The 18,057-nt window shown below is 52.1% G+C and overlaps 2 protein-coding genes across 3 annotated transcripts in view; both read left to right on the forward strand.

Annotated features, from left to right (window-relative positions):
* arhgap29a (Rho GTPase activating protein 29a) overlaps positions 1-3,453 on the forward strand; it is a 36,021-nt gene extending 32,568 nt beyond the window's left edge. For both annotated transcript variants that reach the window (XM_084702833.1, XM_084702834.1), the window contains 3 exons: positions 79-418; positions 759-867; positions 1,290-3,453. In XM_084702833.1, coding sequence (XP_084558959.1) covers positions 79-418; positions 759-867; positions 1,290-2,266 — 1,426 coding nt within the window. In that variant the 3' untranslated portion in view covers positions 2,267-3,453. The remainder of the gene's footprint in view (positions 1-78; positions 419-758; positions 868-1,289) is intronic.
* A 1,501-nt stretch (positions 3,454-4,954) lies between these two features.
* The window catches only part of LOC146275174 (retinal-specific phospholipid-transporting ATPase ABCA4-like), a 30,377-nt gene continuing 17,274 nt past the window's right edge, over positions 4,955-18,057 (forward strand). The window contains exons 1-11 of the mRNA XM_084703539.1: positions 4,955-5,020; positions 5,208-5,301; positions 5,452-5,593; positions 5,914-6,053; positions 7,092-7,219; positions 8,841-9,038; positions 11,129-11,218; positions 12,493-12,742; positions 13,124-13,263; positions 15,571-15,687; positions 16,445-16,642. Coding sequence (XP_084559665.1) covers positions 4,955-5,020; positions 5,208-5,301; positions 5,452-5,593; positions 5,914-6,053; positions 7,092-7,219; positions 8,841-9,038; positions 11,129-11,218; positions 12,493-12,742; positions 13,124-13,263; positions 15,571-15,687; positions 16,445-16,642 — 1,563 coding nt within the window. The remainder of the gene's footprint in view (positions 5,021-5,207; positions 5,302-5,451; positions 5,594-5,913; positions 6,054-7,091; positions 7,220-8,840; positions 9,039-11,128; positions 11,219-12,492; positions 12,743-13,123; positions 13,264-15,570; positions 15,688-16,444; positions 16,643-18,057) is intronic.

The following is an 18,057-nucleotide window of genomic DNA, read 5'->3' on the forward strand; positions in this document are numbered from 1 at the left end:
TTCTCGGAGCGTCGAAGACCAGACGCTTGTCTAACCCTCTGGCGTCCGTCTCGTTTTTGCGTCCCCCCTCTCCCCCAGGGTGACGGAGCAGGCGGAGGAGAACAAGATGACGGCCAGTAACCTGGGCATCATCTTCGGGCCCACGCTGATCAAGCCGCGGCAGACGGACGCCGAGGTGTCCCTCTCCTCCCTGGTGGACTACCCCTACCAGGCCCTGATCGTGGAGCTGCTCATACGGCACCAGCACGTGGTGTTCGACTCACCCTTCAGCCCCCTGCCCTCCGCCTCGCCCACCGCCGAGGGCGCCCCCTCCGGCCCGCCCCCCGGCCCGCCCCCCGGCCTCCCCCACCGCCTCACCGCCCAGGAGAAGGAGATGCAGTTGAACAGGCACTCCAAGTCTCTGGGAGACATCAAAGAGGTAAGGGGGGGGGGGGAGGGGAATCCTGTGTTTTGTACTTTTAGAAAATGCAAAAAAGAAAGCCCACTCAAATCTTTTCATTGAGAAAGTTGACCAGAATGTGCTCCCAACTTTTCACAAAATAAGAAACGGAAGTAAAGCTGAGAACATTTAGTTCATAACTAACTGTGTATTGGTAGGAAATCTATGCCCAATAAAGAGGAAAGATTCAACACAACGTGTTCTTTAAATAACTTCACCATCCATATCACCACTGTTTCTACTGTAAAACCATTCTCTCTTCTCTCCTTCCTGTTTCCTTTTCTGGGTTCTGTTTCCTGTCACTGTGTCTGTATTACAGCAGAGCTCCAAAGTGTATAAAAGGCATTCCTCCATAATCCCATCCTGCCGTTTGCTGGAAGAGGCCAGGGAGGTGCAGCCCATGGCTGAGGAGATGGACTTTCAGCCTGGTCAGTACACTACAACAATACTACAGTATAGTACAACAATAGCTTAAGTATATATACATATATATATATATATATATAATTGTGATATAGAAAGTACAGCAGAATATCATGGATCAGATGGTCATAGTTCTAACATTATTTCAGTGGTTAGACTCAAGGAATAGTCAATATTTTTCCAGGCATGATCCAAACTAACATCTCAGCCAAGAGTGCAACAGTAACAATATCTCAACTTCAGCATAACAATACAATCTCATTTTCACTCTACAGTGCAAAAAAAAAAAAAAAAAGGTTTAGACCCACAGTTAACACTCAGAAGCCTTTGTATTGACAGGCAATTCTGCAATGCATTGTGCTATTGCATCAGCATGTGCTGTGACAGAAATCAGAAATAAACACTGTCCGCCTGTCTCTCTTCCCAGCGGGCGATCCGGAGGACCTCAACGGCCTCCTCTCCTCGAGCGTCCCCGAGGCTCCGGGGGAGCCGGAGGAGAGAAGCCGGCCCGGCCCCGCTCCCCGGGTCCAGCTCCGCGCCCCTCGCTCCAAGCTGTCGTCCCGGCCCGTGAGCCTGCCGGCGGAGCGCCTCCCGGCCGCGGGGCGCGTCCTGGACCAGAGGAACACCCCGAACGGCGTGGAGACGGACGGCGCCCAACCCGAGGGCCCCGGGCCGGGGGCCGGCGAGGAGGCCTTGGAGGACGACCGGCCCCGGACCCGAGTGAGCAGCCACTACCGCAGCACGTTCATCGACACCCAGACCCTGCGGAGGACGTGGGACAAGCAGTACAAGCGTTACGACGTCACCCCCCGGACAGCCAGGATCGTGGCGAGCTTGCCTAGCGAGGAGAAGGGCCGCGCGGACGATGCCGCCGGCCGTCTGTCCGTGTCTGGGATGTCGTCCGCGTCGGCCTGTTCTCTTGGGAGTTGTGTTTCCAATCCCGTCGCCGTCGCCGCCTACCCCAACAGACCGTACACCATCGCGGTGAGGGGAGGCAGGACTTTGAGGCGAGAGGAGAATGTGTGCGAGTACATCCCAGTGTCCACCTCGCTGAGGCCCCCCAGAACTCTCCAGCCCCCCCCCGGAACCTTCTACAAGCCGCCGTCTGGCAGCAAGGCCAAGGCTTTGGCCGACGCGGGGTTGAAGATGAGTGCGGCGGCGACAGCTAACAGCGCTGAGGAGGAGGAGGAGGAAGAGGAGGAGGAGGAGGAGGAAGAGCTGGGGGTTGAGATCGAGGTGTCTGTGGATGAGCCGGGCGAGGAGGCCGGGGCTGCCTCGCCCGCCCACCAGTCCCCTCGCTCCAGCCCCGAGGAATTGAGTCACAGCGACGCTAAGCCTCTGTACCAGAGACTACGACCCAGGCGGCTGCAGGAGTTTGAACACAGGGAGGCTCACTTTGTATAACCGCCCTCACCCTGTGAGGTACCCCTCCCTCCCTCCCTCACTTCACGGTTCAAGGTTCAAGGTTCAACAAACGTTTGGCCGACGTCTGATGGATAAAATATGTGCCATAATGAAGACAAAAAAACACCAAGAATTTCATGAACTGTGAAAAATGTACCCATGGAAGTGTTATATATTAATATATATTTCTTGATATCTGTTAGGCTTTTGTTTGGCGCAGTGAGTAACAGATTTACAATGAAGACAGGATGCACTTATGAGGTTGTTTTACTTCACATGAATTCTGACTAAAAGTTGTTCAAATATAAATAAGAAAGGAAAAAATAAGTCTTTTTACCAAACAAAGATGTGTGTTATTGGTCAAATTTGAAATATGTTGAAATCACACTCACCCTTCGTTTCTTTACCATCCTGCTCAATACACATTGATGACAGAACATAGTCTGTTTTATCTTTTAAACTGTGCAATTACATTTGACAAAAACATCATTTTACCCATCGAACAACTTACATTACATTCTACATTCATATGTTTTATGCCAAAAATGGGAATAACCTGTTACCGTACCCAATTCAGTTTGATGCACTTATTTAGCTTAATTTAATCTTACACCTTTTTTTGTCTCTGAATTCTCTGTTGTTATTCAGACCGCAGTGTTATGTTAGTCATGTAGAAAGTGTTCCACAACCTAAAAACGTTGTTTTTAACATGTCACATCATGTTAAAATGGCCTCATCACTCACTTGATTGACACATAAGTATTGTACATGACGTCTGCACGTAAATAAATTGAAATATGTTACGGAGTAACACCCTGTTGAAAGAAAAAATAATTCTGCATTAGTTTTTTGTATACAAACTCTAAGAAGCTTCCAGTGCCCATGTATTGCCTTGTAGAAGGATGTCACCAAGGTTTAAAAAGCACATGCGTATACAAAGCTAAACTCGGCCAAAGCTGTTTAAGAGGAAGCCTACGTTATTCAGCTGTGAACAGGGATACAATTGCCTTTCTCCCATGGACAACCCAAGTCATTGTAGGTGCATCATTCTTGTAAATGGTATTTCTGTCTGTATTTTATGAATGGTGAACGAATGTTTCTGTGTATTAAATTACTTGTGTACAAACAGGTACATGGGAACATACGCCTTTTTGTAACTTATTAAAATAAAGCTTACATCTTCCAAATATATTTTTTGACTGGCATTAATGTTATACAGTTATATTAGTGGGATGATATGATAAATGCAGAAGCTATTTTAGGTCCATTTAGCTGTTACATACTGTACATGCTACTATGTCCACAAGTAGGGCATCCTAAATGATATAAAAGTGTTGTTTGTCCTATTCGTCATTTAAAAGTGAATATCTAGACCTAATGAGACCCAAGATTAACCTATGAAAATGGAGTCTGGTATTAGTGGTCTGTTGTTTGTTAGGTCATGTTGGTCTCTTCAGCGAATGGATGAGTGGAGTTAGCAAGCTCTGGGCCTGCAGAAAGCAGATTATATCAATCTGCTTAACTATTCGCAAGGTCTAGGGAACTCACTGCGTAAGCTAACATGGAGCACACAGGAGATTGTAAACGGCTGCGCGTTTTACTTCAGATGTCACTCAACGATTAGATTGTTCTTCTGAGGTATGTGATATGATTGACTCTTTTGAGGCTCTCTAATGTGTTTTGCTGTAACCTCAACTGGAGGGGGACTGCATGGTGCCTGCATTGTGTTGCATAATGCCAGTGTTGCAGTGTTGTTGCAGTGTTTTTATAGACGGGGGGAAAGCAATCACGCTAGTAAACTGGGAGGATATGATGTTAGCAGAATAAGACAGTCAAGACTTGCATTGTTCAAGTGTTACAGATAAATCTTATAGCCTTCGGTATTGGTGAGTGTGTTGGATGCAAAACGAGTTGTTTCGCAATGTACAGTTTTTAGCTCAAGATTTGAATGTGTTGAGTGCTTGTAGAGCTAATGTCGTTTGCTTTTACAAGGGTGCATTTATTTTGTGTCTTTTTTTACAGAAGAAACAATAAATATGTCTGAAATTCTCCATAAATAATAGTTTCATTATAACAAGACATGGTGCCTGTTACAACTCAATATTTTTGTTGGCTGACCTAACAATGTAAACAATCAATTGTTGTCTATAAATACTTTTTCAAGTATGATGCACGGAAATATGAAACAACTTCTACTGTGGTTAGTGGTTTATGTTTGCGCTCGTCTTTGTCGGTGTGTCGACCCCATCATTCGATTATGTTTTCAGCCTCACTTGGGAGTTGGGACTTCCATTGTTGAAATTGATTGGCATGACCTAGAAAGGCCCTCATCAGCCCCCACTCTCGCTAAACCCCTCCTCTCTGTTGCTGCTGCCGCTGGTTCAGTCAGCATCAAGGCACAGTGGGAATGTTTGCGGGCGACGTCTCTCCCACTGCATGGAAGAAGGAAGGAAAACAACATCTCAATTTAAAGACAGGAAAAGGAAAAGTTCCAGACCTTCCCAATCCAATTGAGCAAAAATCGTTGGTTGAATTTTCCTGGGCTGTGCTTATGATCGCAATATGGTTGTTGTGAAAAGGTTGCATGGTTGAGGCTGCTCGGTTGTGTGGTACTCTGACGTGGTTTTGGGGGGGATTGTGTTCAGGCCTGAGTCCTGTTGGACGCCCTGGGGGGTCAGGGGAGGAGCCATGAGGACAGCCAGTCAGATCCGGCTGTTACTGTGGAAGAACTGGACCCAACGCAAGAGGCAAAAGGTAAACAAAGGTTCACCTCACGCCTGCGATGAGATTGATCAGGTTTGGAAATACTCACAGGCAGGGCCTGTGTGTGTGTGTGTGTGTGTGTGTGGGGGGGGGGGGGTGGTTCCCTCTATTCAAACGTTCAACATGAGGCCCATCCCGTGGAAAGCTAACTGAGAGGGGTTTGTGGTCACTCTCTCAGGTCCGGTTCTTCATGGAGATCATGTGGCCTGTGTTTCTGTTCATTGGCCTGGTGTGGCTCCGAAGAGCTAACCCTCTTTACCGCCAACACGAATGTAAGAACTCAACAGTGGCCCACTGTTTCCACATCGGCAACATTGAGGAGCTCGCTAATTCGCCAAATACTCCAACAGTTGGCATCATGTTGAACCATCTTTGCTGCCCAAGTGTGGGTGTCTCCTCATGCCCGTGCTGTGTTGGAACAGGTCACTTTCCCAACAAGGCCATGCCCTCCGCTGGAGTCCTGCCCTGGATCCAGGGCATCGTGTGCAACGCCAACAACCCCTGTTTCCAGTACTCCACCCGCGGAGAGTCGCCCGGCCTGGTCTCCAACTACAACAACTCCATGTGAGCATGCCGAGGACACGGGGGGGGGGGGGAATTGATGGAAAATGCCCCCCCCCCCCCTAGTGGAATTCTGTGCCCCCCATTATTTTTGCTATGACAGTTTTCTTTTTGATTGATTTCGTACATAAATCACACAGACACATCTTGAAAAATACTTTGTGTGGGTGTGTTTGTTCATGCGCGTATGTGTGTTTATTGTGTGTGTCTCTTCTCCTGTGTGGACGTGTGTATGTTTGTCATCCCATTGATGTGTGTTCGTGTGTGTATTTGTGCTTCCATGTGTGTGTGTTGTCCCGTGTGTGGGTTTGACCTCTCCTCAGCTTGGCCCGGTTCTACTCCGACGCCCAGGAGCTTCTGCTGTCCGATCCAGAGTTCCTTCAGCTGGGCCGGCTCTGGAGAGAGCTGACCACCATGAGCACCTTCATGGACACGCTGAGGACCAACCCAGAGCAGGTCGCAGGTCAGTCCCTCACAGACCCCACATACACCCCCTCACAGGCTTGGGGTGGATGGGGGTAGGGGAAGGGTGGGGTGGATGGTCGTCAACAGTGCTTCTGAACGTCATGAAGAAGGCTTCAGGATTGTGTAGGACCTCCGCACTCTGTGGTGGGTGAGCTTTGTTTACATGTCGTCCCGACCGACACCTCTCTGGTTCCCAGGAATTGTCTTCCTTGGGTGCTTTCAGGTGAGTGAGGTGAAGGGATTACAACACTCGGGCTTAAGAGAGGCCAGCCGTAGTGAGACTGTAAGCTGCTTACTTTCACCAGGGCTCCGTTTGTTTGGTGGGAACTCGTGTGTCTGTTTCTGTCTAAACACCCGTGCTCCAGAAATATAGCCAAGTGCTCCTGAGTGTCATACTATCATTCTTCCCTGGGAACTGATGGCATCCCGCTGTTCCTGTGTGCTTCCTGAAAGCATTCCTGATGCTGACAACTCCCAAAAATAGGCAACCTCAAAGTCTATAAGATTTGGAAAATCCTTTGGAATGATTGATGTGTGTATTGGTATGCGACTGAATGTATTCCACTGATTGAGTGATTGATTCCAGTGGAATCCCTTTAAAATGGCCGAATGACCTTTATATGTTCAACAATACATCTTTGTCAAAAGTCCAGATTCATATTTATGTTCATAATCAAAACCAGATATGTCAAACAAACTCCCCCAAAAACCTGATACTGTTGTATTGTTTGAATATCCTTGGGGAAAAAATGGTATAGATCTACCCAAGTCTTACATTCCCACAGAAGACCATAAGACCCTTCACAGTGCTGTTCAAAACCTCGGTCACAATCTCTCCATAGGAGTAGTCTGCCCCGTCCCAGTGGAATGTGTGAATGCCGCGGCCCTCAGGGGTCCAGAACATTGGTCACACACACACACACACACACACACACTTTTAATCATTGTGGTTTTTGGTGATTCTTCACTCACTGGGGGTATACGTGTTTGTGTTTCTGTGTGTGTGTGTGTGTGTGTGTCTACCGTCCCCCTCCAGGTCGAGGGGTGAAGGTAGAGGACATACTGAAGGATGATGAGACTTTGACGTCGTATCTTCTGAGAGACGTGCGGCTCTCTGAGTCTGTGGTCTTCCAGCTGGTCAACGCTCAGATCAGACCAGAGGAGGTAAGAGGCTGCCATATGAACATACAGGATATGTGTGTGTGTATTTATATATTTAAGCAACAGCTCATGACAGGCCATGGTATATTGTCATCCTATCACAACTCAGGGGAGATGTTTGGTCCGACGCAAATTCCGTGGCCGGCTAAAACGCTCACCGAAAATAATAGAGCTGAACTCACTCCTCATTTGGACAATAGTCCTAGTCTATGGAACCAGTCAGATTGCTTGATGGGAGCTATCCGTTTATGTTGATAGCGATAGAGTTAGAAATAGTGAAATCATTTGAAGTTGTTGTGTGATTTGATTTGGACAGACTTGCGGGGTGTGTGGGATCCACATGAGGTTTGTTGAGAGAGTTCTCCAGTGTGTCAGGATTAGTAATCTAGTCTGCTGTGTTGGAGCCCCTCTCACACTGGCAGGAATGGCCCTTTGGCAATTGCATACAGTTCACAAAGAACTCTCTCTCACACACACACACAGACACACACACAGACAGACACACACTGTCACACACACCCGCATCATGCACACTCTCACACACATACACGCTCACTTTCTCTCATTCACACATACACACACACATACACACGCGCGGTTTCTTTCACACGTACACATGCACACGCACGCTCTCTCTCACACACACGCCTGGTCCAGTCCCAGTTCATTTTGGGGTCGGGCTATCTTATTGTGTGTGAGCATTCTGCCCTCACAAAGCCCTCGCGGCTTCACGCCCGCCTCGCCGTGCTCTGATCCCCAGGTGGCGTCTTCGCTCGCCAGGGGGCGGCGAGAAAGCCCGTCTCCGACGCCGACCTACCACCCATCCCCACAAAAGCCCAGCACATCGCAATGACATCAGTATCCCAATGATCTTCAGGCCCCGGCTTTCAGATGGAAATAGCCAAAGACGACCCAGGAAGGGTGGCGCTCTGGGCCGGCTCATTCAGCCAACACCGCCCGCCTCTGGGACCTGCTGTCTGGAGATCTTCCAGAGACTAATCAGTTGGAATCCTCGACCGTGTTAAAGCCGTGAATGGTGATGACACACACACAGAATAACTCTGCGGCATGTAAACGTACACACTCACCAGGCGCGGCGCTTTACTTTCAGCTGGCTACCTGCTGTATGCAGCATGCACGGCACAGACAAAGGCCCTTTTAATTGGGCTTCTACACTTGAAACGCACACTCGCTCACAAAAGCGCACACTTAGCGAGGCTGCTGGCTGTTGGCAGGGCGAACAGCGCTGGGTATGACCTCTCCAGGGTTTGGAGCGCTCCGTCTGAGAGGCTGCGGAATGTCACACACTGACGCTCCATTGTTTACTGTCCAAAAGTGTGTGTGCTTGTGTGAGTGTGTGTTGTGTGGGTTTGTGCGTCTGTGGGTGTTAGTGTGTGTGGTTTGTGTGTGAGGGTGCATTAGTGTGTGTGTGTGTGTGTTGGCGTAGGTGGTGTCTGTTTGTGCATGCCACAGGTGGGAACAAATTCACCAATATTCTACCCAGGAGTCCAAAATTCTGCTGTTTCAGTAGACCAGGATTCTCCGGACACTTGATGCGAACTGCAACCACCCTCCTCAGAGCCTGCTCTGACCCCTGACCTCTGACCCTCTCCCCTCCTTCCAGTTTGCATTCGGTGTGCCCGACCTCCACCTGAAGGACATTGCCTGCAGCCAGACCCTGCTGGAGCGCTTCCTCATCTTCCCCGGCCGCAGGGGTGTCTACCTGGTCCACAACGCCATGTGTGTCCTCACCCCCCAGAAACTGCAGACTATCGAGGACAGACTCTACGCCAACGTGGACTTCTTCAAGCTCTTCCGCCTGGTCGGTCCTTCTCCCTTCCTCTCGATGTCCCTTCCTTCCTCCCTCTCTCTGTCTCTCTCTCTCTCTCTCTCTCTGTCTCTCTCTGTCTCTCTCTCTCTCTGTTGGTCTGTCTGTGTGTTAATGCAGAAAGAGCAGACAACTGTTGTGGTTTTGCCATGAACTCTTTAGATCGAGTTTGTCTGGTGTTTCGGTAACCAAGACAACGCCAGTAGTCTTGCATCAGCACCCTCAACATCTCCCTGACCGAGCATAGATAGGACACGGCGTTCTGCTTCACTCTCAATCCCCATGCTTTAAGGGAATTAGTGATCGTTGTCATGATGTCTGTCTGTGTGTGTTTATTGTGTCCTGTCGGAGGCCAGTGCCTGACCTTTTGACCTCTGGACCCACTTTCTCTTCAATGAAACTAGTATTAAGAGCTCATTGTATACCCATAACACACAGTCACGTGCTGTCAGTCGCAGCATGTAGAGCTGTCACCATGATTGAGTGCTCCTCAAACAGACTTCCAGAACATGCCGAGCCCAGGGACACGCTGTCTGAAAGGGCTGCTGAGGGAGCAGCGCTGTGTCTGTCACCTTTGGGCCCGGGTGGACCAGAGCTGGCAGGAATCCTGACGACTGCCTGGCACACCCTGGAGGAACCCAGGGGAAGCTGGGGGGGGGGGACGTTGGCACGAGAGGGGAGGGGTGATTTCGCTGGGAAACAATGTCTCAAATGTCTGTGGGCCCAGCTTCAAGTAACCCAGAACAGAGAGCCTAACTACGGAGGCTTCCGACACAGCGACACAAAACTGTGCCCCTGTCGTACTCCGCTACCCACAATGCCGCTGTGCGAATCCGGCTGCGACCGAGGCGGCAGAGAGAAGGGAGGCTCGGCATCGGTCCACCTCATGGTCTCAGCAGGCAGACTTGGCCCTTGTTGGATAAGGAGCTTAGAGACGCAGACACACCTCCCCTGACAGACTTAACTGAGGGAGCGCTGGTAATCTCCACCCTGGGAATGAGTTTAACGTTCAGGGCAGCTCTGAGCGGCCTCTTCCCTCCTGCTCATCCCGACCACGAGGACAGAGCCAGCGCGGCCGGCGTGGACCACTCCAGCGTGACTCAGTGCTGACTCTGCACCCGGCTGGCTGGCTGGGAGCGCAGGCTGGGATGAAGGCCTCGCTCACAGGCACACAGAACCCACCGGAGACTGAAGTTGAAAGGACAGGGAAGGAGGTTGTGCTTCAGGGCTATTTTAGCCGAGTCAGTGGTACACACACACACACACACACAAACTTAATGACACACATGAGCCCACACTCACACTTACAAACCCACCGACACACACACACACACACTTACACATCCAAACACACGTACACACACACACACACGTACACATGCACACATGCATCCACACACACACACACACTCGCACGCACGTCCGTATCTCAGGAGAAAGAGAGGAATGTCAGGGAGGAAGGACGTCTTGTTCAGGATCGAGGTGTCTGCCCGCCTCCATTTCCTGCCTGCTCAGCCCATTGTGTGGCGGGCTGCCGGGAAGATCCCTCGCTGAACGAGCCGTCCTTGGAAGTAGCTGTTCCAGGAGATACCAGACTCCAGGAAGCAGCAGCTTTGCTGTGTGACGCCAAAGGACGACTCAGCACATTTCCAGTTTTTTTTTGTTTTTTTTTAACGAATGACATGGATCGTTTTTCCTTTACTCACAGATATCATTGGTTGGCACTGCTGGCGGATACAAGGGGTGGCCAGGGTACATTATAGTACTGGACATGTACATGCTTAGTACATGTCATTCATGAATATAGATTTGATATTGGCGTCATATAAACTATAATGGTACAACAATTTGGCATGGAGTCACACTGTCCCTCCATGTCTCTATGCCACCCTACAGCTGCCTCCCCCTTGCCACCCCAGGTGAAAAGTGAAGGTTGGCTCACTTCTGTGAACCTAAACCCCAAGTCAACGAAAAGCTCAAAACACTGTTTTTTCAGCGTTTTGGAGTTCAGATGTAGGGGTCATGCGTGCATCGCTGTAAGACTGGGATGTCTGACCTTCTGATGCTCTTCTTGACGTCTACAGCTTCCGCGAGTGCTGGACAACCACTCCAACGGCATCGACATTCTGTTCTGGGGCCGAGTCCTCTCTGCGGCCTCCGAGAAACTGCAAGAGGTACCCTCCCTCCCTCCCTCCCTCCCTCCCTCCCTCCCTCCCTCCCTCCCTCCCTCCCTCCCTCCCTCCCTCCCTCCCTCCCTCCCTCCCTCCCTCCCTCCCTCCCTCCCTCCCCCCCTCCCCCCTCCCCCCTCCCTCCCCTCAGCGGTCGACCATCCTGTATTTTTAGCTCAGGAAGCCGTCGTTTCCCCCCACAGCGCCGGCCTTTACGCACGCACAGACGGCAGGGAGATCATGTTGTGCGTATGAGGAAGGCTAAATGTAGCCGGTTCCCTTTCTTGTCCCAGTCCAGATAAATGATCAGGCGGTCTGTACGGCCAGCCGTGAGGAAGGGCCTGAACACAGGTGAGGCTCCAGGGTCAAAGGTTAACTGGGGAGGTTCATGACCCTTACTGAGCATGTTGATGACAGGGTGTGTGTGTGGCGGGGGCGGGACGGTCTATTGAAGTGACATCCTGTTAGCGGGGGAGGATTCTGGTCTGTCTGAATGCCGTGACGCCTGCTAGTCATCTCCCAAATTCCACTTGTGTCGGATTACGCATCACCACGGACACTGCAAAGTAAGCCGTGACAGTTCCGAATCGTTAGCGGAAGTGCTGCCTCTCAGAGGCATTAAAAACGGAATATAACTATATATTTTCCTCTGTCGAAATGCCTACAGGACTGGAAGCCATCGCTAATTGGGTGAGGGAGTGGTGAAGGAGTGGTGGGGTCAAATCCCTTTGCATGCTTTCAGCACCCTCCCTCCCTCCCTCCCTCCCTCCCTCCCTCCCTCCCTCCCTCCCTCCCTCCCTCCCTCCCTCCCTCCCTCCCTCCCTCCCTCCCTCCCTCCCTCCCTCCCTCCCTCCCTCCCTCCCTCTCCCTCCCTCCCTCCCTCCCTCCCTCTCCCTCCCTCCCTCCCTCCCTCCCCCTCCCTCCCTCCCTCTCTCTCCCTCTCTCTCTTAATGGCCCCCGAGGGAGGAATACCGGACCCACACTCAACACTCCTCACCAGCGGGGCCACAGCTTGATTTGTTTGTTGTCGTTCAGCTTGTAGGAAACGCAGGGTGGTCCGATGGATATCATACCTCAGATAGTTCGTTAATTACTCGGAATGCTGCAGAGCGACAAATAAACAAATGTGTTTCCAGAGAGCACGAGAGAAAAACCCAGCCGATATTCCCCTCCCCCCCCCCCTCCCTTCACAACCACCACCAACACCACACATAATGCAATTCTATTCAAGGCCTTCATGCTCGTTAACGCTGTCGTTGTTGTCGTGGTCGTGCCTGCAGTTTGCGGGGAGAAACAGCTCCAGAGACCTGCTCCACGTCCTGTCCCCCCTGTTCCAGGCTCAGGAGAGCCAGGAGAGCCTGTCCTTCAGCCAGATCATGGCTGCGGCCTCCAGCCTGGTGTGTGGCTACACCGAGGGAGCCTTCTCCAGGGTTACCTCCTTCAACTGGTACGAGGACAACAACTACAAGGCGTTCCTGGGGGTGAACAGCACCATGAAGCAGGGAGAGTACTCCTACGACCACGCCGCCAGTGAGTCTGGGCTCCCTTCGTGTTGCAGTCGGACTGTGGTGTTCTTCACCAGGTGTTCACAATGTGGCCTGTCACCAGATTACAGTCAGTTCTCTAAATGTTCTTCTCCTCTCCTCCCCTCCCCTCCCCTCTCCTCTCCTCCCCTTCCACCTCTCCTCTCCTCCTCTCCTCCTCTCCTCCTCTCCTCCTCTCCTCCCCTCTCCTCTCCTCCCCTCTCCTCTCCTCCTCTCCTCCTCTCCTCCCCTCTCCTCTCCTCCTCTCCTCCTCTCCTCCCCTCTCCTCTCCTCCTCTCCTCCTCTCCTCCCCTCCCCTCCCCTCTCCTCTCCTCCTCTCCTCCTCTCCTCCCCTCTACTCTCCTCTCCTCCTCTCCTGTGTGTTCAGCCCCGTTCTGTAATGAGCTCATGGAGGTGATGGAGTCCAACCCCATCACCAAGGTGGTGTGGAGCTCCGTCAAGCCCATGCTGATGGGACAGATCCTCTACTCGCCCGACTCGCCCTCCGTGCGACAGATCGTACGCAACGTAAGATGGCCTACCTCACCCTAACCCTGACCCTGCACACACAAACCCTGACCCTCCACCCCCTAGCCCTAACCCTCCTCACCCTAACCCTGACCCTCCTCACCCTAACCCTAACCCTCCACACCCTAACCCTGACCCTCCTCACCCTAACCCTACACACCCTAACCCTAACCCTCCACACCCTAACCCTAACCCTCCACACCCTAACCCTAACCCTCCTCACCCTAACCCTGACCCTCCTCACCCTAACCCTGACCCTCCACACCCTAACCCTGACCCTCCTCACCCTAACCCTCCACACCCTGACCCTCCGCACCCTAACCCTGACCCTCCTCACCCTTACCCTCCACACCATGACCCTCCACACCCTAACCCTGACCCTCCTCACCCTAACCCTAACCCCAGAGGCTGACTCCTTGGAATCCTCCTGTTCCCACTGCTGGTTGGAGCTGAGTCTGACTAAACTGATAATACCAAACGGATCATGGACTGGAGGCGGTTTCGCCATCGCTGCTGGTCATGTGGTCAGATTAGTGTTCTAGGAAGGAGCAGCAGATGACTAGAGGTACTGAACGGAGGCATTGTGTCTTAAGCGTCTGTTTGTGGTACACTGCTCGGTGACGTGTTCGACTTGTTCTCCCGGTTCTGACCTCAGTATGACTCGGCCTTGTAAGTGTATGGACCTGTCTGAGGTGAGTGAAGTGCCTGCAGGGGCTAACAGTCGTGGGTGACTGTGTCGTCATGGAGGCAAACATCTGGATCGCCTCACGTAGTGTCTCGTCAGGCTCTGCTGATTCGGATTCTTTCTCAGGACGCCAGCAGGCCGTGAAGCTCTCACACACGCCTGTACACACATACGGACGTGCACGCAGACAGTCTTACACATGCACACACACACACACACACACAAACACACACACTCACTCACTCACTCACTCACTCACTCACTCACTCACTCACTCACTCACTCACTCACTCACACCCTCACACATACCCACACACGCACCTTCACATACACCCACACCCACGCACTCAGCTTCCACTCTCCAGAGCCGGAACATTCTTCCAACAGAGCCGGATGTTCATGGCTGAGACGGGGGAGGGGTGAAAGGTTGGGCCATTATTCAGCGACACCGAAAACATGGCCTCTCTCTGCGCTCCAGCTGGTCTCCGCCTTGAAACCACTGTTTTCCTGACCTCAGCACGGTCGCGTGTCAATTCCCTCTGGAACCCCCACCACACGGCCAGCTTAGCGTCAGTTTAAGTAGCGACGCACAGCATCGCCCAACAAGCTAGCGTAGCATTCTGAAGACTCTTCAGTATAGTATTCCAGTCTAATCTGAGCCACACGATCAAAGCCCTGCTTGTGAGCACCACAGCCTGGAAGGGACTTAGAAGTCACCCAGAGGTGAAGGACAGGGAGGGGGGAAACATGCAGGTCCACCCCCCCCCCCCCCCCCCCCAGAGAAAGGGCCGGATTCCTGGGTACGGGGGCCTGCCCCGGGTCCCTCACCCCCGGGCATTGAACCACATCCCCTTCACTCGCCCCAAGGGCCGGAACAACTCTGGTTTCACCTTCTTTATCTCTGTCTGTGGACTGGGGAGCACTGGTTCTGTGGGAACTGATAGATTCAGTAAGCACACTGAAAGAGTTCGGCCAGTTGTCACCAACGACCCCCATCATCCCCCCCCCCTCCTCCCCTGCCATTGTCCGCTTTGTCACCCAAGATCTGAACGGGTACAAGAGGAAGGCGTTTAATTGGGTGTGCTTTTCCACACCTTCTCCTGTCTTCTGTCTTTGTGTCTCTAGCAATGCTGTACACAGACTGTGTACAAGGTTATCGTGATGGGCAAACAAGCCCGTGTGTTTGCGCATTTGTTACGGAGCAGATTTGGTGCACGCTCCGGTACGGTAACAGGCCTATGGGAATTCTCTGTGTGGAGCTGTTGTCTTTGTAGAGCTTGTTTTCACAGGCACTGTGATGTGGGAACGGTATGTGACCGGAGATTAGTAAGAGAGGGAGTGTGTGTGTGTGTGTGAGAGGGAGGGAGTGTGTGTGCGAGAGAGTGTGTGTGTGTGTGAGCGAGAGAGCGAGAGAGCGAGAGAGCGAGAGAGCGAGAGAGCGAGAGAGAGCGAGAGAGAGAGAGAGGGAGAGAGGGAGAGAGGGAGGGAGGGAGGGAGGGAGGGAGAAGGTAAGAGGGAGGGAAAGAGAGAGAGAGAAAGACGTCCATATAGAAACCATCAGATGTGTGTCTGTGTCATGACTACGAACAAACGTTTTGTGTGTCTGTTTGTGTGTGTGACAGGCCAACAGCACTTTTAAGGAGCTGGAGAGGTTGAGGACGATGGGGAAGGCCTGGGAGGAGGTGGCCCCTCAGATCTGGGCCTTCTTCCAAGATGGAGTCCAGATCAACATGCTCCGGGTGAGATCAAAACTACAAACCCCACACTGCAGCGTATATCGACTGCTATCCATGGCTCCGTGGATACAAACCCAAGACTACAGTTCATATCAGATACTAAACATTCCAAGGTCGACAACTGCCAGTGTAGAAACAAAACAGGATTAATGGTGGATATGATACCGCGCCAAGTTATGAAAAGGGACACCATCCATGCGTTGTGTCATAAAGATACAGAAACCAGGTTACCCTAAAAAACGTACAGTTAAGGTTCACCCACCTGTGTTTGCTGTGTTTCCATCAATTTGTGATTTTAATTGTAGTTTAACATTAGTGGCTGGTAAAACAATGTCTGCTTGAGAGACCCGGGAATAACGTCTTTGTTCTGGTCTCTCTGAACAGAATGAGGCCTGTGTTCTTGTCTCCTGACTAATGTGTCTCCCCTGGGTCCAGGGTTCACACGCTGTCTAAAGAGGACCAGGGCTGAAGTTGTCTCTCGTAATGCAAGGCCTTATCTTGATCAATAGGTCTTATCTCTCTGCCTTGTCACTTTGCCCTCTCTCTCTCTCTCTCTCTCTCTCTCTCTCTCTCTCTCTCTCTCTCTCTCTCTCTCTCTCTCTCTCTCTCTCTCTCTCTCTCTCTCTCTCTCTCTCTCTCTCTCTCTCTCTCTCTCTCCCCCATCGGTCCCCCTCACTCCCCCTCACTTCCCCTCCCCCTTTTCTTCCCCCCATCTCTTCCCGCTCACCCTTCCCTCTTCCATATACCCCCCCCCCATCAGAACACCCTCCGTAACCCCACTGTGATGGACTACATGGACAGGATCCTGGCGGAAGCGCCCTTCTCCTCCAAGCACATCCTCAACTTCCTGTACAGTGGGCCGCCAGAGGGCCGAGACCAGGACATGGACGACTTTGACTGGAGGAACGTCTTCAACCTCACGGACAGAGTCATCCGCATGATCAACCAGTATGGAGAGGTGAGCGCAACCAGTATAGAGAGGTGAACCAGTACAGAGAGGTGAACCAGTATATTGAGGTGAACCAGTATAGAGAGGTGAACCAGTACATAGAGGTGAACCAGTATAGAGAGGTGAACCAGTATGGAGAGGTGAACCAGTATAGAGAGGTAAACCAGTATAGAGAGGTGAGCCGAACCATTTTAGTCCTAGGTTCTTTCTTTTAGTGTTTTTAAGAAATTGTAAGTTATCTGATCATGGGGAATGGCTGTTTGCTTGATACTTGCTATGCCAAACCCAAACCACCAACATGGACCCCTGCTGTTTTCTCATGAGTTCCACCACCCCCCCCCCCCCCCCTTCCCCATAGGACGGCTCTCCAACTCGTTGTCGTCGCCCACAATAGATGTTAACGTGCTCCAAAAACACCTCACACTCAACAGCACCATAGCATGGTGTCTAATCCACCAATGGCACCCCCAATTTGTCCCCGGCCCCCCAAAGACATTTAAATCCACCGCGGGTGGGGGTTGGGGGGGGGGGGGGGAGCACAACAAACTAGCTGTCAGCTCCCTTTTACACCCCTCTGATCTAGTGGCGTGTACAAAAACACCCCAGCCTCTCGCCGCAACCGAGGGCCCTCCATACGAGAGGGGCCAGGCGCCTAAACTCACCCGCAACCTCCTCGATCCTAATGGGGGTGAGAGGCCCCCCTCGGGCCGGGGAGGGTGGAGGGGGGGGGGGGGGGTGGAGGGGAGGGGAGGGGAGGGGGGAGTGGGGGTGAGGGCGGCAACAGGGGCCAGGGCGCCCCGGGTCTTTGTCCTGGACGAAAGCTTACAGCACTTGGTGGTGACAGGGCAGGCCCGGAGCGATTGAGCTGGATTAGCTACAGCTGTCAGTCCAGTCTTCTTGGCTGTTCAGAGCAGGAACAAAGAGAGGAGAGGGATGGCTGTCCGGCCGCGTGGTGGTCCAGCGTGCTCTGCATCAGTGGAGGGACAGGGGGGGATTGTTGTAAGGTTCCAGGGTGATGCCCAAACTGTGTGCGTAGGTGCTTATGAGAATCTTGTGGTTTCTTAATGAGAGTGTGTGTGGGCATGCCAATGTAATGGAAGTCTCTGTGTGTCATCTCAGGCCTTTCCCGGCTCCAGGCAGCTCTGAAAGGCTTGATCAGACACACTCTGACTACAGCTTAGACACACACACACACACACCCCTGCAGACGGAGGCTCCAGTGTGGGTGTCACAGCAGATGAGTGTCTGGGTGAACCCCCTACCAGGGAGCGCCAAAACAACTCTGACCTGAGCCCTGCGCCCTGCCCCTGTGTTGATGCCCACACACACACACACACACACACTTTTCTGTAACACCTTATCGAATCAGCCCAGACTCACGCGCCTGGGGATCGTGGTTTTGTCGAAGCCACCGTGCTGAACGG

Source organism: Hypomesus nipponensis, chromosome 8 (genome assembly GCF_054491055.1).
Source record: "Hypomesus nipponensis isolate SF chromosome 8, ASM5449105v1, whole genome shotgun sequence".
Taxonomy (NCBI): Eukaryota; Metazoa; Chordata; class Actinopteri; order Osmeriformes; family Osmeridae; genus Hypomesus; species Hypomesus nipponensis.